General features: G+C 38.2%; 1 protein-coding gene across 4 annotated transcripts in view; it reads left to right on the forward strand.

Annotated features, from left to right (window-relative positions):
- The window catches only part of GAPT (GRB2 binding adaptor protein, transmembrane), a 30,066-nt gene extending 9,653 nt beyond the window's left edge, over positions 1-20,413 (forward strand). Inside the window, exons 3-6 of one of the 4 annotated variants that reach the window (XM_021076856.1) lie at positions 11,728-11,772; positions 12,351-12,926; positions 15,575-15,639; positions 16,149-20,413. In XM_021076856.1, coding sequence (XP_020932515.1) covers positions 16,542-17,003 — 462 coding nt within the window. In that variant the 5' untranslated portion in view covers positions 11,728-11,772; positions 12,351-12,926; positions 15,575-15,639; positions 16,149-16,541 and the 3' untranslated portion in view covers positions 17,004-20,413. The remainder of the gene's footprint in view (positions 1-11,727; positions 11,773-12,350; positions 12,927-15,574; positions 15,640-16,148) is intronic. The other 3 variants (XM_021076855.1, XM_021076857.1, XM_021076858.1) reach the window with 3 other exon arrangements.

The following is a 23,550-nucleotide window of genomic DNA, read 5'->3' on the forward strand; positions in this document are numbered from 1 at the left end:
TTAATTCTTGAAACACTGGAGCATGGGGTATCTTTCCATTTCTTTTAATCTTATAGTTCTCAGCATAGAAGTCATCTCCTTGGTGAGATAGTCCTAGGTATTTAATGTTTGGGGGCGTGATTATAAAGGTATTGTATTTTTATATTCCTTTCCTAATATTTCATTGTTACCATACAGAAATGCAGCCAATTTCTGAATGTTAATGTTGTATCCTGCTACTTTGCTGAATTCATTGATCACTTTGAGTAGTTTTTATATGGAGTCCTTAGGGTTTCCTATATATAGTATAATGTCATCTGTGTAGAGTGACAGTTTTATCTCTTCTCTTCCAATTTGAATACCTTTTATTTCTTTTGTTTGTCTGATTGCTGTGGCTAGGACTTCTGATACTATGTTGAATAAAAGTGGTAAGAGTGGGCATCCTTGTCTTTTTCCAGATTTTAGTGGGAAGGCTTTCAGTTTCTCTCCATTGAGTATTATATTTTCTGAGGGTTTATCATAAATGACTTTTATTATGTTAAGGTATGTTCCTTCTATACCCACTTTAGTAAGAGTTTTCATCAGGAGTGGATGTTGGACTTTGTTAAATGCATTTTCTGCCTCTATTGAGATGATCACATTGTTTTTGGCATTTCTTTTGTTAATGTGGTGTATGACATTGATTGATTTGCATATGTTAAACCATGCTTGAGAGCTTGGAATGAATCCCACTTGGTCATGGTGTATGAACTTTCTTACATATTGTTGGATTCATATAGCTAACATTTTGTTGAAAATTTTTGCACCTATATTCGTCAAAGATATTGGCCTATAATTTTCTTTTTTGGTAGTATCTATGTCTGGTTTTGGTATTAGGGTGATGGTGGCTTCATAGAATCTCTTCAGGAGTGTTCCTTCTTCTTAACCCTTTTGGAAAAGTATAAGAAGGATGGGTATAAATTCTTTGTATGTTTGGTAGTGTTCACCTGTGAAGCAATCTGGTCCTGGACTTTGTTTGTAGGGAGTGTCTTTATTACATATTCAATTTCATTTCTAATGATTGGTCTGTTCAATTGGTCTGTTTCTTCTTGATTCACTTTTGGCAGACTGTAGGTCTCTAGAAAGTTATCTTTTTCTTCTAGGTTGTCATATTTGTTGGCAAATAATTGTTCATAGTATTCTCTTATGGGTTTTTTGTATCTCTGCATTATCCGTTGAGATTTCTCCTTTTTCATTTATTTTGTTTATGTGAGTTCTTTCTGTCTTCTTCTTGGTGAGTCTGGCCAGAGATTTGTCCATTTTGTTTACCCTTTCAAAGAACCAGCACTTGATTTTTATTGATTTTTTTCTATTGTTTTTTGAATCTCTATTTTATTGATTTCCTGTATGATCTATCTTCCTTATGCTAATTTTAGATTTTGTTTGTTCTTTTTCTAGTTCATTTAGATGGTTGGTTAGGTTGTTGATTTGTGGTTTTTCTTCTTTTTTGAGGAAGGCCTGTATTGCTATGTATTGCTTAGAACCTCCCTCTAAGCACTACTTTTTTGGCATTCCATGTATTTTGAATAGTTGTGTTTTCATTATCATCTGTTTTGAGTATTTTTTAATTTCCCTTTTGATTTCCTCATTGATCCATTGGTTTTTTAGTAGCATGTTTTGTAGTCTCCATGTAGCCAGTTTTTTGTCACTTCTTTTCCTGTGGTTGATTTCTAATTTCATGCCATTGTGGTCAGAGAAGATACTTGAAATAATTTCTATACTCTTAAATTTGTTGAGGTTAGTTTTGTGCTCCAGTATGTGGTCAGTCCTTCAGAATGCTCCATGAGCACTTGAAAAGAATGTATATTCTGTTTTTTAGATGTAATGTCCTGAAAATGTCAGTGAAGTCTAACTTTTCTATTTTGTCATTTAGGATTGCTGTTGCCTTATTGATTTTCTGTCTAGAAGATCTGTCCATTGATGTGAGTGGGGTGTTAAAGTCTCCTACTATGAGTGTATTCCCAATGATTTCTCCTTTTATGGTCTGTTAGTATTTGTTGTAGGTATCTGGGTGCTCCTATATTAGGGACATATATATTAATGATTGTAGTATCCTCTTCTTGAATGGATCCTTCTATCATTAAATAGTGCCCTTCTTTGGCTTTCTTTATGGCCTTCATTTTAAAGTCTATTTTGTCTGATATGAGTATTGCAAACCTACTTTCCTGTCTTTTCCATTGGCATGAAATAACTTTTCCCATTGCCTCACTTTCAGTTTATATGTGTTCTTTGCCCTAATGTGAGTCTCATGTAGACAGCATATTGTAGGTTCCTGCTTCTTTTAATCCAGTCTGACACTGTATGTCTTTTGATTGGAGCTTTCAGTCCATTGATATTCAAGGTAATTATTAATAAATACGTATTTATTGCCATTTTAAACCTGTTTTCCAGTTGATTCTGTGTTTCTCCTTTGTTCCTTTCTTTCTTTCATTATATGATTTCCTTTTGTTTTTACTCAATGAATTTATTACATGTATAGTTGTACAATGATCATCATAATCCAACTTTATAGGATTTCTACCCACAACCCAGCACATCCACCTACCCCCCTAACTGCCTCCTTTGGAAACCATGAGTTTTTCTAAGTCTGTGAGTCAGTATCTCTTCTGCAAAGAAGTTCATTGTGTCCTTTTTTCATATTCCACATCTCTGTGAAAGCATTTGATGTTGGTGTCTCGTCTGACTGACTTCACTCAGCATGATAATTTCTAGGTCCATCCATGCTGCTAAAAATGCCAGTATTTCGTTCCTTTTAATGGCTGAGCAATATTCCATTGTGTATATGTACCACATCTTCTGGATCCACTCCTCTGTTGATGGACATTTAGGTTGTTTCCATGTCTTGGCTATTGAAAAGAGTGCTGCAATGAACATCGGAGTACATGTGTCTTTGCAAGTCATGGTTTTCTCTGGATAGATGCCCAGAAGTGGGATTGCTGGATCAAATGGTAATTCTAGTTTTAGTTTTCTGAGGGACCTCCATACTGTTGCACCACTTTACAATCCCACTAACAGTGTAATAGGGTTCCTTTTTCTCCACACCCTCTCTAGCACTGATTGTTTGTAGACTTTTTGATGATGGCCATTTTGGCTGGTGTAAGGTGGTACCTCAGAATGGTTTTGATTTGCATTTCTCTAATAATGAGTGATGTTGAACATCTTTTCATGTGTTTTTTGGCCATCCATATGTATTCTTTGGAGAACTATCTGTTTAGATCTTCTGCCCACTTTTTGATGGGGTTTCTTGTTTTTTGGTATTGGGCCATAGGAGGTATTTATAAATTTTGGAAATTAATCCCTTGTCAGTCGATTCATTTGCAAAGATTTTCTCCCATTCTATGGGTTGTCTTTTCATTTTGTTTAGGATTTGCTTTGCTGTGCAGAAACTTTTAAGTTTAATTAAGTCCCATTTGTTTATTTTTGTTTTTACCATCATTACACTAAGAGGTGGATCTGAGAAGATGTTGCTGTCATTTATATTGGAGAGTGATTGGCCTATGTTTTCCTCCAAGAGTTTTATAGTATCTGGTCTTATATCTAGGTCTTTAATACATTTTGAGTTTATTTTTGCATGTGGTATTAGGAAGTGTTATAATTTCATTCTTTTCCATGTGGCTGTCCAGGTTTCCCAGCACCACTTATTGAACAGGCTGTCTTTTATCCATTGTATATTCTTGCCTCCTTTGTCATAGATGAGTTGGCCGTAGGTGCGTGGGTTGAATTCTGGGCTTTCTATCCTATTCCACTGACCTATATTTCTGTCTTTGTGCCAGTACCATATGATTTTGATGACTGTCGCTTTGTAGTATAGTCTGAAGTCTGGGAGCCTGATTCCTCCAGCTCCATTTCTCTTGTTCAGGATGTCTTTGGCTATTCTGGGTCTTTTGTGCTTCCAAAAAAACTTTAAAATATATTGTTCAAGTTCTGCGAAAAATGTCTTTGGTAATTTGATAGGGATTGCATTGAATCTGTAGATTGCCTTGGGTTGTATAGTAATTTTGATAATATTGACTCTTCCAATCCAAGAGCATTGTATATCTTTCCACCTATTTGTGTCATCTTTGATTTCTTTCATCAGTGTCTTATAGTTTTCAGAGTACAGGTCTTTTGTCTCTTTAGGTAGATTTACTCCTATGTATTTTATTCTTTTGGATGTGATGGTAAATGGGATTGCTTCCCTAGTTTGTCTTTCTGATCTTTCACTGTTGATATATAGAAATGCCATTGATTTCTGTGCATTAATTTTGTATCCTGCAACTTTGCCAAATTCATTGGTGAGCTCCAACAGTTTTCTTGTAGAGTTTTTAGGATTCTCTAGGTTGATTTCCTTTTATTTTATACTTGCGTCCTTTTCTTTTTAGTTTTTGTGAATGTATCATTTGGTTTTGATTTGTGGCTGCCCTGTTTTTCAACTATGTTAACTCCTTCCTGTATCTGCTTGCTTTAACCTGATAGTCATATAGGCTCAAAAAAATTCTAAAAAAAAGTCTAGATTTTCTTACTTTCTTTCCCCACATTCTATGATTTTGAAGTTCATTTTTAAACATCTTCATGTTTGTCTTTTTGCTGTTCCTTGAATTTATCATCACTTTTACAGTAGGTTTTTTTTTCTTCTAGATCTGTGTACTGGCTTATATAAGTGATTACTTTCCAATTGTGATTCCTCCATCCTATTTATTCTTATTTATTCTTTATTTAGAAAAGCCCATTCAGTATTTCTTTTAGAACGGGTTTAGTATTGCTGTACACTTTTAGTTTTTGTTTGTTGTAAAATTCCGTATTTCTCTTTCTATTTAAATGATATTCTTTCAGGGCAGAATATTCTAGGCTGCAAATTTTTCCCTTTTAGAACTTTGAATATATCTTGCCACTCTCTTCTGGCCTATAGTGTTTCTGTAGAGAAATCATCTCATAGCCTCTGGGGCTCCCTTATAATTCACACTTTGTTTTTCTCTTGCTGCCTTTAGAATCCTCTCTTTAGCTTAACTTTTACTATTTTTATTATAATGTGTCTTGGAGTGGGCTTGTTTGGATTCAACCTGTTTGGGGCCTTCTCTGCTTCCTGTATCTTGATATCTGTTTCCTTTAGATTTGGAAAGTTTTCAAACATAAGTTCTTCAAATGTATTTTCAATCCCCTTTTCTTTTTCTTTTTCTTCTGGAATTCCTTTTACGTGTAGATTGGCCCGCTTCATGTTATGCCATAGATCTCTTATATTCCTTTCCTGTTTTTTCATTTGGTTTTCTGTCTTTTGTCCTTATTACATGATTTCCATTATTATGTCTTCCAAGTCACCAATTCCTTCCTCTGCATTATTCATTCTGTTCTTTAGTGCCTTTAACACAGTTTGTGTCTCTGCAAATGAATTTTCTTTTTTCTTCATTCCTCTTTATATTTTTTAGTTCCTTTCTGACATAATCTGCATTACTGTTTATATCCGTTTTTAATTCCTTCGTAGTCACCCTTCATTCCTTCAGTATTTTTACTATCTCACTTTTGAACTCAGTGTCTATTAGACTGAAGAGGTTTGTTTCATTGTTTGCTTCTTCAGGTGAATCCTCCTGTTCTTTTAACTGGGAATGGTTCCTGAGCTTCTTTATTTCCTTTATATTTTTCTTTCTCTGTGAGTTTAGGAAAACCAACTACTGTAGTCTTGGAGGACTATTTCTATGCTAGAGCACCCCTTTGTGTTTTTAGTGTGGGATTTTGGATATTTGCTGTCTCTTTCTTCAGTGTGAGCAGGCTGTTATCCCCTTGATAGGGTGCTGAGTGTGTTTCCAGAGAGAGGGAAGCAATCGGCAGGGCTAGTAATCAGTGCCTGGTTCCTGGGCTCTTGACAGAAGCAAGGACCTGCAGGAAGATGGAACAGGCTACTCCTAGTTGCAGGGTCATGGGAAGTGGTGATGAGCCTTAGGCAGATTTAGGCAGTGGCAGGGTGTGTGCATTCCCAGAGGAGTGAGAGCAACTACAGGTGGTGTTCAGTTACAATGCCCTCCTCTCTGGTGCCCTCTGAGGTGATTGGGGCCTGTTCACAGACTCCTAGTGGTGGTGGGCTATGCCCACCTCTACAGTCAGAGATACTATGGTGGTTTTCCCCTACCACCTGTAGACCACACAAGAAGCACCCCATTGTGCTTAGTTCATGCAGGAGGTGCTGCACAGGCTTCTCCTAGTTGCAGGGTCCTAGGGGGTGACAGTGATCAAGCATGTGTGGTCACTGCCTAGAGTTTTGGCACTAGCAGCAGCAGGGTGGTTGTGTTCCTAGGGGAGTGAGAGCATCAACAAAGTGGTGCTTGGTTGCAGTGCCCATTTTTTTGCTGACCTCTGAGGTGACTGGGGTGAAGGTGGAGCCTGTTCACAGACCCCTAATGATGGCAGGCCACCCCCTCCCACCCCAGTTTCCAAGATGACTGCTTTGGTTTGTTCCTGCCACCTGTAGATCACACAAGAGGTGCTGCATCACACTTAGCCCCCCACTGCCCTTAGGGCATGCAAGGGGCACCTGGTCTCCCATTGCCTGAGGAAGTGGCCTTTTGCCACCCATAGCCTGTATCAGAGCCATCCTACCCTCTGAGAGCCTGTGCATGCACAGAAAAAGAGATTCCTATGGCAGTTCTCCCCTCCTCCACTCACCCTCCCCAAGAATTGTGCCTTGCTTCTCCTAAAGGCCCAGGCCTCCTCCGGGTTCCCTCGGCTATGGTGCTTAGTTCCCCAGCCCGTGGCACACTGCTCCCTAGCCCCTCAGTCTCTCTCCACACAACCGACCCTAGTCCACTCCCCAGAACTAACCTACAGTGCCTGAATCTCAGCTCCCAGCCCACACAAGTGTCTCAGGCTGTGCCATCTGGGGTGGTGGTGCAGATGATATGTGTGGCTCCCATTCTGCTTTGCCTTTCTCAGTCTAGCTGCTCCACTTTTCTCAGTGACTTTGAGGTCCCTATGTCTCAGCTGATCTCCTTGTCAGTTATGTGGCTCCCCAGGGTGTGGGTTCCTTTTCTCTTTCACAGCTCCCTTTCAGAAGTGCTAGTCCTGTCCTGATTCCTTTTCTCTCTCTCTCTCTTTTTTTTTCCCTTTTGTTCTACCCAGTTATGTGGAGGGTTTCTTGTACTTTTGGGGGTTTAAGTTCTCCTGTCAGCATTCAGTAGATATTCTGTGCAAATTGTTCTATATATAGATGTGTTTTTTTGATGTGTTTTTTGGAGAAGGTGAGTGCCATGTCTTACTCCTCTGCCATATTGATCCTTCCTCCCAGATTGGCTTTTTTCACTAACTGATATACATTTAATTTTCCATCATGTCTTTTCATGGCTCGATAGCTCATTTCTCTTTAGCACTGAATAGTATTCTACTGCCTAGCTGTTTATTTATCTGTTTAGCTACTACAGGACATCTTGTTTGCTTCTAATTGGTTTGTTGTGTTTTTTTGGCGGGGGATATTTTCATATTTTATTCTTTAAAAATTATCTTTATCAAATGAAAGATTCTTTAAATCTGTAGTGCTTTACAATTTTCAGAAGTTTCACACACGTGATTTCATATAGTCCCATCATAACCTTTTTCCCCCTACTCTTATATTGCCCCTCACTGCTTCACTCTTCCCACTGGTAACCATTAGTTTGTTCTCTGTATTTGTGAGTCTGCTTTGTTTTGGTTTTGTTCACTAGTTTGTTGTATTTTTTAGATTCCAGATATAAGTGATGTACAGTGTTTGTCTTTTCTCTGTCTGACTTATTTCACTTAGCATAATACCCTCCAAATCTATCCAGGTTGCTACAAATGGCATAATTTAATTCTTTTTATGGCTGAGTTTTATTCCATTGTGTTTGTGTATAGATATATCCACATCCATACACACACACACATACACACACACAGACACACACACCCACATCTTTATCCATCCATCTGTTGATAGACACTTAGGTTGTTTCTGTACCTTGGCAATTGCAAATAATGCTACTGTAAACATTGGCGGTTCATGTTTCTTTTCAAATTAGTATTTTTTTTTTTTTGGATATATACCCAGGAGTGGAATTGCTGGCTCATATGGTATTTCTATTTTTATGTTTTGAGAAATTGCCATCTGCTTTCCAAAGTGGCTGCACCAATGTACATTATAATAATAGAATAAAGCTTCTATAAACATCTTTATACAGGTTTTTTTTTTGTGGCCAGAAGTTTTTAACTCCTTTGGGTAAATACTAAGGAGCATGATTTTATGGTAATTGTATGGTAAGAGTTGTTTGGTTTTGTAAGAAACTGTGAAGATTATGCACCCTTTTAAGCCTAAGCCCAGTGAACCTAGCCCTGATATTTTCCTAAACTTGCCTTGTCTTGAAAATATGCTTCCAGGATACTTGAAGCCCTCTTTTAATCCACAGAAATGCACTATTTTGACTTACTCCTAAAGCCCATATTTTAGAAGCAGAAAATAGAAAGTACTCTCTGTCTCTGGCCTTGTCTTCACTGAACATCCATGTCTTGTCCACACTAGAGCCCTACCAGCTGCCTGATGACGAACTGTGTATTTTCCTGGCATTTTCTAGACTTGTCCTGGGGACTGCCAAGCCCACCAAAAGGAGCTTTGCATTTACTCAGGGAGGCTGAGGCAGCCAGTGATCTTGAGGCTCAATGTAGCTTCTCCTCTGGAGAGCTTTATCTAGCTATGAAGCTTTTGCCATGTTTCTGTGAGCTAAGTCTGTGCTTGTTTTGCAGGTTTCCAAACTATTTAAGGATATGTAGGTATGTGGTAAAACTATAAATAAAAGCAGGGAATGGTTAACAGAAAAACCTGGATTGTTGTTACTCAAGAGATGAGGGAAGACACTGTCTGGGGTGGGGTAAATTGGGGGCTTCCAAAGTAGTGGTGATTTTCAGTTTCTTTACTTGAGTGCTGATACATTGGTGTAATATCATGCTAAAGGGAGCAGCTGATGCAGGCCCTAAAGGCAAGGACGAACTGGATGTATTAGAAGATTAGAAAGATGGTGAAAGTGTCTGGGGTTTACTGAGAAAGGGAGGATGAAAGAACCAGATTATGAAAACCTTTATTGGAAAGGGTTAGGTTAATTCCAAGACTATAAGAAGTCACTCAAAGGTCTTAGGCAGAGAGTTGATGTAATCTGATTTATATTTGAGAGAGATTACTCTGACGGCCTTAAGGACACAGTATTGTAGGATGACCAGGGTAGGCTAAAGAAGACCAGAAAGAGGCCATTGCCTTTGTTCAGGCAGAGATGGTATAGTCTGGAATAAGGACATGTCCTTATACATACAAGAAGAGGAAAGACTTTATTTGGAACAGCTTAAGTCCAGTCAGACTAAACATGAGGTCTTTCTGTCACTCTCCACAGTAATAAAAGAGTCATTAGACTCTGGCCTCATTTTGAGCATGTCATTTCCCTTCTGTGAATTGTACAGAAGAAAGATTCTTAATAATGAGCTTCATGAGCTTCCACTTCAGTCTCTTATTTTTAACCTCCTTTAGCACTTAGAAAACCCCCTCAGACTTCATTAAAACCTAGGTAAGAGCTTTGCACCAGCCCTCAAGCCCCCTGCAGTCAGGGTCACCATATTTAGCTCAGGTCAAATATTCTGGATTCAGATGTACACCATTTGGAATAAAGAAAATTTTATCTGGGATATCACAGGCATTTGGTTACATGAAGAGTAAGTGGGCAGTTTATAAATACCATAGAGCACTTGCTCTAGATTCAGGTAACATGGTGTGAGTTCGAATTCAAGTTCTGGAAAGAGCTATGTGGACTTGGATAAGCCTCAGTTTCTTCATTTCCAAACTAGTGAGTGAAAAATACCCATCCCTGTCCTTGCAGCAATTTTTTTTTAAATTTAAATAAAAAGATTAGAGAATGGTCTGACACATGCCTAAGTGTGCAGTTAGTGTGTACTATTAGTGCATTATGTCCAACATGAAAATTCCTGGCAGTTTTTAATAACATATGTTTTTTGATGAACTTTGAGCACTTTGCAGATTTTTTTTAAACACTGTATTGGCTGCACCCTTGGCATTTGGAAGTTCCCAGGCCAGGGATTAAATTCAAGCTGCAGCTGCAACCTATGCCACAACTGCAGAGACACTGGATCCTTTAACCCACTTCACTGGGCCAGGGATTGAACCCCCATCTCCCCAGCAACCCAAACCTCTGCAGCTAGATTCTTAACCCACTGCACCCCAATGGAAACCCCTAAAGTTTTCTTATAATGAAGAAAAGTGAAGTAAAGAGTTAAGTGGTTCTCACAATCATATAGCATAGAGTTCATAGAATATTTATTTGAAAGAGGCCTAAGTGTATAGTACTGGCTTGCCTAGGGACTTTAAGTACCTAAGGCCCTTTTAAAAATTAGTAATGCTTGAGTTACACCCTTAGATATTTTGCCCCACTTTTTGTGGCCTGGAACTCAAGCATCAGTATTTTTAAAAGCTCCTTAAGGAGATTCCAATGAATAGCTACAGTTAAGAACCATTAAACCATTAAAATCCATTTTACAGATAAGAAATTGAGGCTGCGATGGAATGACTGGTTCAAGCTAGTTAATGTTAGAGATAGGATAGACTCTGAGGACAAGAAGGAGATGGTCTTCAATTGCTGATAAATTAACTGATAAAAAGAACATATCATGGTGATACTTGTCTCTTAAGAAAGATCAATAGGACTTAAGCCTGGTCTGCTGAAGAGAAGCCAGTGGTCTGCAAGGGAACATAAAAAATGGGTTTTGGAGATGCTGGCTCAGCTGGGTCATAGCACCGGCCTGTCTGAGACAATGAGCAATTTATGCCTCACACACTAAATGTCCTTATGCTCTGGGTGCATATTCACCAATATTTACCTGACGATGAATTGGCCTCCAAGATCTTTTTTCCCCAAAGGGAGAAAGAGAGGCCTTCATTATCAAGACCTTTTTAGACAGGTCCCTGGCCCCACCCACTCTTTTTTGTGTTTGTTGTTTTCTTTACCCTCTATTCCTCCTGGGAATAAAGTTATACAGGGTGATATCTCAGTTTGGAGGGAAAAAGTGACTCACAGTCTATGTAATCCCTTATTCCTGTAACTCAGAAATTCCTTGGTATTGTTCTTAACTTTTAAAATGAAGATCCCTGGGCTCTGCTCCAGACATAATGAAGTAGAATCCTCAGGGCTGTAGGGATTTATATTTTTTAAAATTTCATGAGTTATCCTAATAGACCTCCAGGTTTGGGAATGAATTCCTTGACTGGATCATATCTTAAAACTCTTCTAGTTAAAATCCATCCCCACCCCCTCAAAATTATATGATATAAATTTGCCAGCTACTGACAGAATTGACCCTAAGCAATACCATTTTGGTATTCCACAGAGATTTTCTCTGAGAGATGCTCTTAAGTAAGAGTTCCATGTTGGACACTTGTCATTCAACCTGACAAGACCGCTGGTACGGTGGCTTTAGCATACAGGTGCTGGAGGCAAGCTGCCAGGCACACAAGGGGAGTGATTATCTCATCACCCTGCCTTCATTCCCTCTTTTGTGAGGGAGGACACATGGAGGCCTCTCTCTTCAGCTTGTTGTCAGGATTTACTGAGTAGCACACAAGGGGTTTAGAGTACATAGTAAGTGCTCAGAAAATGCTGGCTGCTATTACCAGAGAAAGTTAAATGGTTTTTCTTTCATATTTGGTTTTTGGTTTTTTTTTTTTTTTTTTGTATGCTATAGGACTGCCCACAGCCTTTACTGTGCTGAGTGCCTGCAAGTCTCCAGGTAATTAGTGTTTCCTTGTGAGTCTCTAGGTAAGTAGGTTTACTTGATGCAAGACCTACTAGAAAATCCCAGAAGCAGCACACTTCTAAATCCTGTCTTATCAGTTTAAAAGAATATTAACATACTCTGAACCAAAACTGGGACACTTATTTGTCAAATATAGATGTAACCTGGGGCACTGGGACATAGTATTGGAACAAGAGCTGTTGTTCCAGCATACAAGCAAATAAATAAACAAAACCTATGCATTACTGTATTTTAAAATATTCCTTTGGAAAAACTTTGCAGTGCAAGTAAAATGACACATTGATTTTAAAGTGAAGACTGCCTGACAATTACATACAGCATAAAACTTTTAAAAAGTTATAAAAAGTACAAGGTAAAAATGCATACTCTTTCAGGTATTGTGGTGGGTTGAGTGGTGACCTTCTGAAAGATCCTTTCACAACCTAATTTCTGGAGACTGTGAATAGGACCTTATTTGGAAGTAGGGTCTTGACAGATGTAATTAAGTGAAGGGTCTGAGAAAAGATCATTCTGGACTATCTGGGTGGTTGTACATCCAAGTGTCCTTATAGGAGACAGACAGAGGAAAAGACAAGCAGAGACGCCATGAGACAATGGAATGGAGGTGGATGTGGTGCAAAGTGATGCAGGGATCACCAGGGATCAACAGGAAGCACCAGAAGCCAGAAGAGAGACCTGGATGGATTCTCCCCTGCAGCATCCAGAACTGCCCCTGCCCACACCTTGATTTTGGACTTCTGGCCTCCACAATGTGAGAGAATAAATTTCTAATGTTTTTTAAAAATAAAAAGTTTTAAATAAAAAATGTTAAAAAGTGAAGGCTGCAAATATCGCTTAAATAAAAAACCACCGAGACTGTATGTGTTGTTTTCTGATACAGTTAGAGAATTATTACTGGATGAAGATGAAGGGCTGGACTTCCTTATTTAGAAACTCTTGCAGTTTATCTTAATTCTGGTGCATCTGATAAGCACTTCCTTTAGAGCCAGGAAGCTTTGCAACTGTGAAATAATCTGAAAAGAGGGAGTAAAGAAGGAAGTAACTGACCTCCATAAAAAGAGGAACAAGTTCTAAACCAAAGTGGGTAACCAAAAGAACAAGAGAGAGCTCAGCATATCAATCTCAAGGTAAGTAAGAACCTGATTTAAAGTGTTTGGGTAGTTAAAACTATTTTTTAAAAAAAATCTAGTTCATTAAAAAAATTGATGTTTTTTTTTTTAATCTTAAAGCAAAATCTAGTTCATTTAAAAAATTGATTTTTTTTATCGTATCAAACACAGCTTGTAGAAACGTTGCCTTATGTGGCTATATGGTGAAAAACCAGCTTACAAACTGAGAGTGAGGTTAATGTTTCTTTATCAGTATAGTCTCACAAGTATAAAATTATGCTTTGTTGTTGCCTTGTTTCCAAAAGAAAAGGCAGTACCTTACTGAAAATTTCATAAGTTTGGCAACAATTTGTGATTTTAAGACAAATGAATAATTGTTAGGTAACCTGTTGAAATTATCTTCCAGCTCAGAAAAAAAAAAAAAAAAAGTGTTCTTTCAAACTGGGGTAAATGAAACATGTATTTGAAGGACTTTTGTTTAACATATGTCTCCCATTCTAGTGGGATTTTGTTTATGTCTTGCAGGGTTTTTCTTCTTATTTTGAAGAAAGGAAAGGGATGCATTTATTTTTCCTGTAAAATGTCTTCTAGTCTTTATGTCAGTGAACATTTCTTTGACAAACTGTTTTAATGTTTGGAATCTATTGTAATGTCTACTCTGTATAGGACAACACAGACGGTTAAAAATAAGTTCTCCTCTTAGAAATCCAGAGAGCCATTTATTACTTTTATCCTCAGAGGACAATAGTTAGCTTTCCCCACTTCTGTTGCAAACCTAGCACCTATTAAAAACCTAATTAATATTTGAAATTTAGTTCAAATATGCTGCCAAATATTTGCTTAAACGAGTAATCATTTTTACAATAAAATATCTTACATATGGTCAATTCTCATCTGTTGAAAAACAAGTAGGGTCCTAATGGTTAAAGTCACTGGCCAGATTTTTCTCCTTGAACAAAGCACTGTGTCTGTCCTTATGAAGGATGAAAACTACACAAGTTCCAAAGAGATTAAAAGATGTCCTGATCTGGGGTGTCTCTCCCGGTAGTGGGTTTTTTCATTTGTTTTTGTTTTTCGCTTTTTAGGGCTGCACCCACAGCTTATGGAAGTTCCCAGGCTAGGGGTCAAATCAGAGCTATAGCTGCTGGCCTAGGCCACAGCTACAGCAAGGCCAGATCTGAGCTGAGTCTTCGACCTACAACACAGCTCACGGCAATGCTAGATCCCCAACCCAGATACTAGTCAGATTCTTTTCCACTGCACCACCACGGGAACCCCTATCCCTATAGTTTTATCCAAGAAATTTTATAACTGCATTTCATATTTAATTTGGCATTTTATGTTAAATGCCAGATTGAAAATTTGCACATTGATGTATTCTACCGTGAGCAAATTTAGAAAAGTTCACTGCTGTACATGATTGCTCACTGAGAGCAGGGCATGATTTCATTGGGTTTCTTTTTTCCTGTTTATTTTTTTACTATCATTATCCTATTGATAATGATAATAAGCAGGTTACTCCATTCATTAACAAACATTTAATAAACTAGTTATTCTGTGTCTAGTACTGCTGCTGGTAATATAAAGATAAATAAGATACTCCAAACCCTCAAGAACCACATAGCTAATGAAGCTATAAAAATTTACTCATGGATGTGCTTTAGTAGACATTCATAGAAACTTGAGTAGGAATAATATTGGGGGGGGAGATTTTACTTGAATCTGGTTCTGATTAATACTTAGTTGTTAAAGAAGTTACTTAACCCTTTTAATCCTCTCTTTTCTCATGCATGAAATGGGCATAACAGTAGTATTTATTTCACATAACATTTGTACATGAGATAATCCATGTAAAAGTATTTGGAAGCTGACCTAAATTATTATTGATGATGACATTCAGTAGATGATGATAACCACCCCATAAATAATATTAGAGTGGATGACTAAAAGTTACAATACTATACTATATATTTGAAAGTTGCTAAGAGTATCATAAAAATTCTCATCACAAGAAAAAAATTGTAACTATGAGCTGGTGGATGTTAACTAAATTTAGTGTAATGATCAATTCACAATATATACATATATTAAATCATCATGTTTTATACCTTAAACTTATACAGTCTTATATATTCATTCTATCTCAAAACTGGAAGGAAATAATAATAATGAAAACAATATTGGATGTTAAGTATTTCTGTGTCTAGGCTAAAAACATACGGTAATAATGTTTTGTTGCCAAAATCATTATAGAATGTTTAATCTAGTTGAACACTGCCAGTTTCTCTCCTCTTTGCCATTTTAAAGAATTGACAGATAACATTCTAAAATTATCTTTATTAAATGAAAGTTATTTGCTGGAAGTTGTGAGAAGATTAATGATAGGAATGCTTTTGAATTTTGTTTTAAATATTTTGATTATAGGTAGTTTATGTTACATCAAGAAACTCTTTGTTTAAGTCTGCAGCATACCCTTTAGAAGACATGTCTTGAGTTTTAAACTATAGACTTAAATAGATGCTGAAATTTGGAGTCCCATGTTTATGTAATCATTCATTCAATAAATTTTTTTTTATTATTTTCCCACTGTACAGCAAGGGGGTCAGGTCATCCTTAGATGTATACATTGCATCATTCAATAAATATTGATTGTCTTTCTGTGCTAGGTGTTCTGCTATTCTCTAGGAGTATATAGAGGAAAAGACCTGATCCCTTTTCACTGTTTAACCAAGTAGGAAGACACAATTTCCTATAATTTTGATTATTGTGAATAGAAGAGAATTAACTCATTAATATGGAGATACAGATAAAGGAATGATTAAGGAAAAGACATGGTCCCTGACCACTGCAAAGGACATATGAAGCTTCACAGAGGAGCTGATATGTAATGGAAATGATTGCACATCTATATTCTTGTCCCTTTCCTCCTATTGTTCAAAGCATTATCTTTCTCTTGAAAATTATTAGGCTTATTGTCAAAAACCATGTTGAAATCTAAATGATAAAACCACCTGAGCTTGGCAGGGACAGATTTTTTTTTAACTCTTTTTCCCTTGTCATGACAGCTAGTAGTGTATTCTATATTAAAGCAAAAACTCACTAAATACAACAGCTAGTACTGTATTTTATACTGAAGGAAGAGCTCACTAAATTCTGATGCTTAATGTGTGGTAGAAAATAGAAGATTTTTTGAAATTATGCTATGTAATAAATATACAATTAAAATTTTTTAATTTATAGCAGAACCTGGATGGCAGATTGTTCAACCTTCCCTTTCTTGATTTTTCTACTCTGCTGCTCTCGTCCACTCATTTGTGCTTCATTTTGTGATTCGTTGATAAAAAGGACGTGGAATTGAATAAAATCTCCTCTGACACAGTGCAGTTATACAGAAATAATTATATAATCATCAGATACAAAAAGAACGATCTTCTAAAACGAAGTTTACTCAATCTCTCCTCTAATTACATCAGGGCTTTGCCTGATGATGTTCTTTCAGATCTGCAACAGAAATGCTTAAACAAGCTTCTGAAATTACTTTTGAACCATACCGTATGAAGAGTTACTGTGGTCTGTATCTGTGACTTCGTTAAGGGCGGCACCATTCTACTAAACAACGCTGTTTGAGCAGAAATGCTGAAAAGCTGTGGAAATCATTCAGTGGGCATTTCTATAGGAATTTCCCTCCTTTTGCTGTTGGCGATCTGTGGAATTGGGTGTGTTTGGCACTGGAAACACTGTAACACAATGCGATTTACCCTACCAAAGATTTTGCAAAGGAGAAAAAGCAAGAGAAAAGACTGTACTGAAACACTGTCCCAGGTTATCAGGCATAGAATATCAGTTCAAACTCAAGATCACAGTTTTTCTGGGAAGGACACTAACATATGTGACAACTATGAAAATCTGGAAGTGGGTCCTCCTGAAATTAAAGAAAAAGCTGATAAGGAACTATATGAGAACACTTGCCAGACCAATTTCGAGGAGCATATCTATGGAAATGAGAAACCGTGTGACTATTATAACTTCCAGGATCCTAGTACTTTTGAAGTATCTCAAGATGAAGACATATATATTCTTCCAGATTCATGTTAACTTTTCAAAATGTATATTTAATTATTTGAGGATAAATATTCACTGGGACTTTTATTGTCCTGATATCGTTATTAATCAAGTTCTTCTGATGAAAATTAATGGTCTATTTTCTATCTCTACCCTTCTGAATCCTCTCTGTATCATTGTGGATTAATTCTAGGATCTCCTCGCCACCCTCTCTGATGTGGATTCATTCTGCATTATGTTACATTAATTCTTCCTTCTGAATGTTACTTGTTATCTTTTTCTTCTTCTATCTCCACCATCCTTTCTGGCTCAGGATAGTTGTCAGTCAGTTAACCAGCTTTTTCTGGCTCTAGTTTCTAATGTAGATGATGATGGTGATGCTGCATCAGTCCCCACGATGCTGCCAGATTTACCTTCTGAAAATATTCCCAATGGCCACATCACTCCTTTGCATAAAACCACTTAATGTCTCCTCTTCGTAAAAGACATAATACTCATGATATTAACTCCAGAATTCTTGATTTTCCACTCCTTGTTCAAGTTACTTTTCCATTGACTTCTAATAACCCTTCACTTCTCTGTTTTCATTAGAATCATCTCAAAACCTGCCAACCTCATCCCTCCTCCACAGCTTTGTTTGTCTGCCCACCCCCCATGTTAAGCATGCCTCAGATCATAACTTCTTCCCCAGGTCTTTTGAATCATTCCAAACATACATTTACCTTTTTCTTTTTCTGATGTCCTATAGATTTTGTGCCTGTTCAGCTCTTTGGGCATTTAAAAATATTTCCAGGAGTTCCTGTCATGGCTCAATAGTTAATGAATCCGACTAGAAACCATGAGGTTGCGGATTTGATCCCTGGCCTCACTCAGTGGGTTAACCATTTGGCGTTGCCATGAGCTGGGTGTAGGTCCAGATGTGGCTCGGATCCCGCGTTGCTGTGGCTCTGGCTTGGGCCAGAGGCTACAGCTCCGATTGGACCTCTAGCCTGGGAACCTCCATATGCTGTGGGTATGGCCCTAGAAAAGATGAAAAAAGACAAAAAAAATGTTTTCAATGACATTTTATTATTTAAAGTCATATAAGAATGTCTTAAATTCCCTACTAAATAGTAAGGAACTGCCTCATATTCATATTTTAGTCCCAGTGCTTCATCATACGAGGCACTCAGTGTTGTTCAATTGACAAAAAAAAAAAAAAAAAAATTGTACATTTTGCTAAGCAGTTTTCAAAAAAATCTAATAAATGTGTCCATCCAAGGAATATTTACTGAGTACCTTCTATCTACTTTATTACCATGCTGTGCACATGAGGGGGTAAAATAGTGAAAAGAAAGACCTGAGACCTAAATATGTACTGTTTAGTAGAAAAAGACAATAACCAAACATAAATACTATAAATAACAAACATAAATACAACACTATTTATTTAGCTATGGTATATCTAAACCCACCCTTGGAAATGCTGCTCTAAATTACTTAGGCTAGAATGCTACAAAATACATTTTTCCTTTGCCAGGTGGATCCATGTTAGGGGCTGTCAGTAGGAGGCGGTGAGGAAGACTGGGCAGCAGTAGGCAACAAAAGGGATTTGCTCCTTCTTACTCTCCTTGTTGTCCTGAGAAGATACTCTTGTCATTTAATTTACTCCAGTATCATTGGTTGATTACAGTTTATAGTTTCTGCCAGCACTCTCAGAATCAGCTTCTTTGCACCTTGTCAGACATGCCAGCACCAACCCGGCAGCACTTTCCCCTTAATACCTGGGAACAAACTCCTCAGGGACCTGCAGGAAACAAATAGCACCCTCAAGCTCTGGTTCCCAGCCCTACAGGGCAGTTCCTTCTAGTTTCTGATGATCCCCAACCTTAGGTATGGTGGCTATTTCCTGCATTTCCTATCTCTGTGGTACCTCAGTGACCTCTTTTTGTCTTTTCAATCTACCAATACTTTTTTTTTTTTTAACCAATGCTGTATACTCAATTATCCCTCTTACAAATGGGTATTGTTTTCTGTTTCCCCAAGTGGACCCCAGTGATACAAATAAAAGCAAAGTAAGTGCTTTGAAGAAAGGAAGATCTGTTTTGAGAACAATGGAGTTGGGTACGGAAGAGGATTTGATTTTTAATAAGATGGCCAAAGGAGGCCTCTCTGAGGACATAGTGGAGACCTGAGGTTGAAAGGGGTTATCCGTGTAAATGTGGTGATGGACAGGAGTGGGACCAGCGTAAGTAAAGAATCTGAGACATGAAAGAACTTATGGTGCTCCAGGAACTTAAAGAAAGCTGTGGTGGCTGGAGACTAGTGAGGGAGGGCTGAAGTGACACTAATGTATTGGTAAAGAAGGGAACAGTAGACAATGCAGCTTTTTGCAGGTCTTGGTGTATGACTGAGACTCTGATATGGATGTGAATGGTTTTAAGTAGAGGAGTGACATAATAACACATTTTTTAAAGAGTTGCTGGGTTGAGAAATGACTGGAAAGGGTCAAGATGGAAATGGGTAGGACAGTAAAGAGTACTGTTCAATAACTTACTACTCATTAATGAAAATTCACAAAGCATGACGAGGTTTGAAATGACTTCTGTTCGCCTTCTAGACAAAAAAAGGATTTATGTTGATCTCAGCTTCCAGACTGGTCCTGGAGCAGTTGGTCATTTTGAGGTCTCAAACAGGAAGCTTTTTTCTAGAATAATCAATAACCATGCCTACTTAGGACTCAGTCATAGAAGCTGAAAATAACCTGAGAGTATCTTTGTCTTGGTAGGATCCTGGGAATCATGCTGGAATGAGTAGGGGAGTTAATCCAACACAGCTGAAGTGATATTATCTAAGGGGAGTGTGAGACTCACCATCAGGGTGACAAGCCACAGGTGGGTCCTGGAGAAGAGCCACCTCTTTAAATGTTTGGTCTGAGCAGCAGCTGGGAAGTGGTAACGCAAGGTTTTCAGTGGCTAAGCAAGGGCTTATTTGCTGTGGAGATCAACTGTAGTTTGGGGCGTATTACTTTACCTTGTTACTGGGGTAAATTATCACTGTCTTCATGTTGAAGTTTAAGTCAGATTGAAGTGAAATGTTGCAAGTTGCAGGCTGAAGGCAACGTCAGGAGCCAAGTGCTCCATGCTGCTGGATGCTGGCCATGAAGTCCTACAGAGACTAGCTATAGGATGCGAACATGCCAGACATTTCTGTGAGTACAAGGCATTATATTTGATGCTACTCTATCTTTTTTACCAACTCCTCAACATCCTTCCTCTTTTAATTGTGGTACATGTGGTTACTTTTGCCAATAATACAACAGAAAGACAAACTGCTACTCTCAATTGACATAAACTTTGTTCTCCTTATCTCTCAAGGACGATTTACACTTTTGAGATTTTAAGAAAGAGAAATATTGAATCAAAGGATGCAGATAGGAGGTAGAAATTTCAAAGGGGAAGTGGGGAATAAGGAGGAGGAAAAGTGGGGTTGGGGAAAATGAGGAGGGAAAGAAGAGAGAATAGGAAATAGGAGAGGGGATAGAGAAGGGAGAGTATGTAGAGTAAAAGAAGTTGAGTGATGATTTCCTTTATTCCTTCTGTCGTACCCCCCCCCCGCCCCCACCGGCAAGAACTGCTGGTAAAGTGAGTAGAAATAAAAAGACAGCAAAGGTGTCTGACTCTTCTGCCTTTGTAACATTGTTGAATGTAGGTTACAACTGGCAACTAGTAAATACATTGGTAGTCACACACATCCATGTTGTGGAAGTGTGCTTATGTGAGCATTAGCCTTCTTGCCAGTTCTCAAACTTGGCTGAATTTAGAGATATTACCTTCTCTCAGCATTTCTTCCCCCAGATATTCACACTGTGAACTCATTTCACGTTAACTCTCAAATCAAAGGACACCTGCTCGCAGCTGATAACCCCATCTACAATGGTCCCATACCATTAATCTCAGACCCTTTGCTTGGCTTTAGTTTCCTTCATAGCACTTATCAATGCTGACAAGCAAGTAGTCATGGGTGTTTATAACCTGTTCTCTTTGCCTAGAATGTAAGCTCGGTGAGGGTACAGGGTAGAGACATTTTCTGTCTTACTCCCTGCTTGGTCACCAGTACTTTGCATATAGGAATTGCTCAGTTATGTTTGCTAATCAAATCATTAAGGTTTTTTCTTGAAGAATAACATTATTAGCGAAACTGCTGAAATGTTTTGAAAAAATAATATAGTGGGAAAAGTTATAAATATTGCTTTGAACATCACTAATATGCAAGGATATATTAAGCCATGTTTTACGTAAATTCAAAGCTGTAAGACTTCTTTGCCATTTTAATACAATCCAGCTTTGTCTCTGTGCTCCCAGTGGTGGGGTCAGGTGGTGCCCACCGGGTAGAAAGAGAGGAGAACAGATGGGGCACTTAGGCTAGTGGGGTCTGTGGAAGAGAAGGAAAAGAAAGAAACCACGAAGGGGAAGATGATGCCTATTTCCACATTTTTAACTGTTGTTCTAAGCTGCAATTACCAGTTGGTTTTTACAGTTCAGGGAGTGGTAAGTCCAACATCCCCTTTTTAGTGTTTATGTTGTGTGATCACTTTACAACTCGGTATTCTTGCTCACTCTTTCCCCTTCTCAGCTCCTTTGCAAGTTCCTTGCCCTTTGCCTATCCATTCAGCACAGTGGTTCTCCGTGATGCTTTCCTTGGCTCCTGGCTCCTTCTCCTTATGCTCCTCCAGGTAACTTAGATATTTGTGCTTGAACTCTCTTTCCCCAATGTCCTTTTGAAGCATTTGGCACACATATTAGCTTACTCTCTAATGCTTATTTCTATGCAGTGTCCTTCAGACATCTGAAATTTGGCATGTGCCAAACTGATGGCCAGGGGTCAGGTTTTGGGTGTCACTCAGAAATAGAGATGGAATTAATGGTACACAGATCATTAACATCAGCCTCAAAATATCATGTTATCAGTACACCATGTACTGAGTTGCTGCCTCTTTAGCATCAGTGCCTGGCTGAAGCATTAAGGTCGACCCTGTGACTCCCAGTCCTGAATTTAGGTGCTGTCCCCCTTGGAAAACACTGTGTCTGTCTTGCTCTTCCCCTGACTGCTGAGTAATGAGCTCTGAAACATAACACTGTGTATATAGTAGTAAGAAGGGGTCCAGGGCCTGCTGGGCATCAGGCTAGTGGACTTGTCTGATGACAGGAGATGTATGGCACAGTAGTTCTACTTACTTCATTTACTTCGACACTTTTGTTAGTTACTTATTTTTAAATCTTTTTAAGATAAATACCATGAAATGGACCTAAAAATCAACGTTTAATGGACTAAGTCATGAAAAAAGCACAGACCAGGGATTTTAGAATTTGCCCACTTTGAACAAATGCTTATCCACTAATATCCATGTGAAGAATAGGGAGATTGCAAATATATCTTGAATAAAAGCACTTTCTGGTAGATGCTTACAGTTGGATAGATAGGAAGCTGCAGAACATCAGCATCGTGAAATTTATAACAGTAATTTTAATGATTTATTAGGATAAAGTGACTTCAGCCATGTACCAAATATTTATCAAATACCTGTGATGCATCAAACACTGAAGGAGCACTGGAAATTCAGCAGTGGAGTTGTTGGATGGAGGGTATAGAGACAACACTGTCTCTGCATTAAAGGGGCTTACATAGTATTAAGGAGCTCTGATACTTATACAGCTTACTGGAATGTATTGAGATAATAGCAATGTAGGGAAGTAGACGGTGTTCTGGAAGATTAACCAGACTCAGAGCTAAGAGCTTTCCTGCAGAAAGTGACACCTAAATTGAAACCTGGAGACAGTTAAGAGATAGCCAGGCAAAGAGACTGAGGGAATGATGTTCCAAAATGAGGGAACAGCATGTGTGAGGACCCAGAGTACATGATGTGTTAAAGAACCTGAAAGAAGGTAAATATCCTTTAAATGTAGAGGAGGAATGTAGAACAGCAAGAGGAAGACATAACTATGAACAATTGTCAGATGGTACAGGGCTTTGTCCTAACAAAGCTGATAGCTATGATATCAGAATGTGGTCTTGGAACACAGAAATGACATTGATCTTTCTAAAAACCATACAGTATTGCAAGAAAAGAATTTCCCAGCTGCAACAGAATATGCGAAGCAAGATTCTGAGGTTCGGGATATAGGACTTGATTCCAGGAAGCACATGTCTATAAGTTATAAAATAAGCACTGCTCTCCAGTGTTTTATTAAGGCTCCTATAGCTTTTAATTTAAATTCAGCTCCTGTAGGTTTGCATTTTGCAATTCTCCCAATAGAGATGGGAATTAAGCAAATGAGAGAGGCTCAAACAAAAGGAAGCACAGAAGATGGTAAATTGCCAGATGCAATCAAGGCTGATGAAGGTGTGACTGCAGCTATTGATCTATGCTGTTACCATGGAAACAAAAGCTCCATGGTCTTAGAGTGCTTTTCCTTTTTAAGGACAGACTGGCTTTAAAGAATAGTTAAGACTGCAAATTACGAAATGTGGATCATCCATTGCCACATGTATTCTAAATTCTTGTTCGTGACAGAGACAATGGCTAGCAGGGTCTGAGGTG

This window comes from Sus scrofa, chromosome 16, assembly GCF_000003025.6.
Source record: "Sus scrofa isolate TJ Tabasco breed Duroc chromosome 16, Sscrofa11.1, whole genome shotgun sequence".
Classification (NCBI taxonomy): domain Eukaryota; kingdom Metazoa; phylum Chordata; class Mammalia; order Artiodactyla; family Suidae; genus Sus; species Sus scrofa.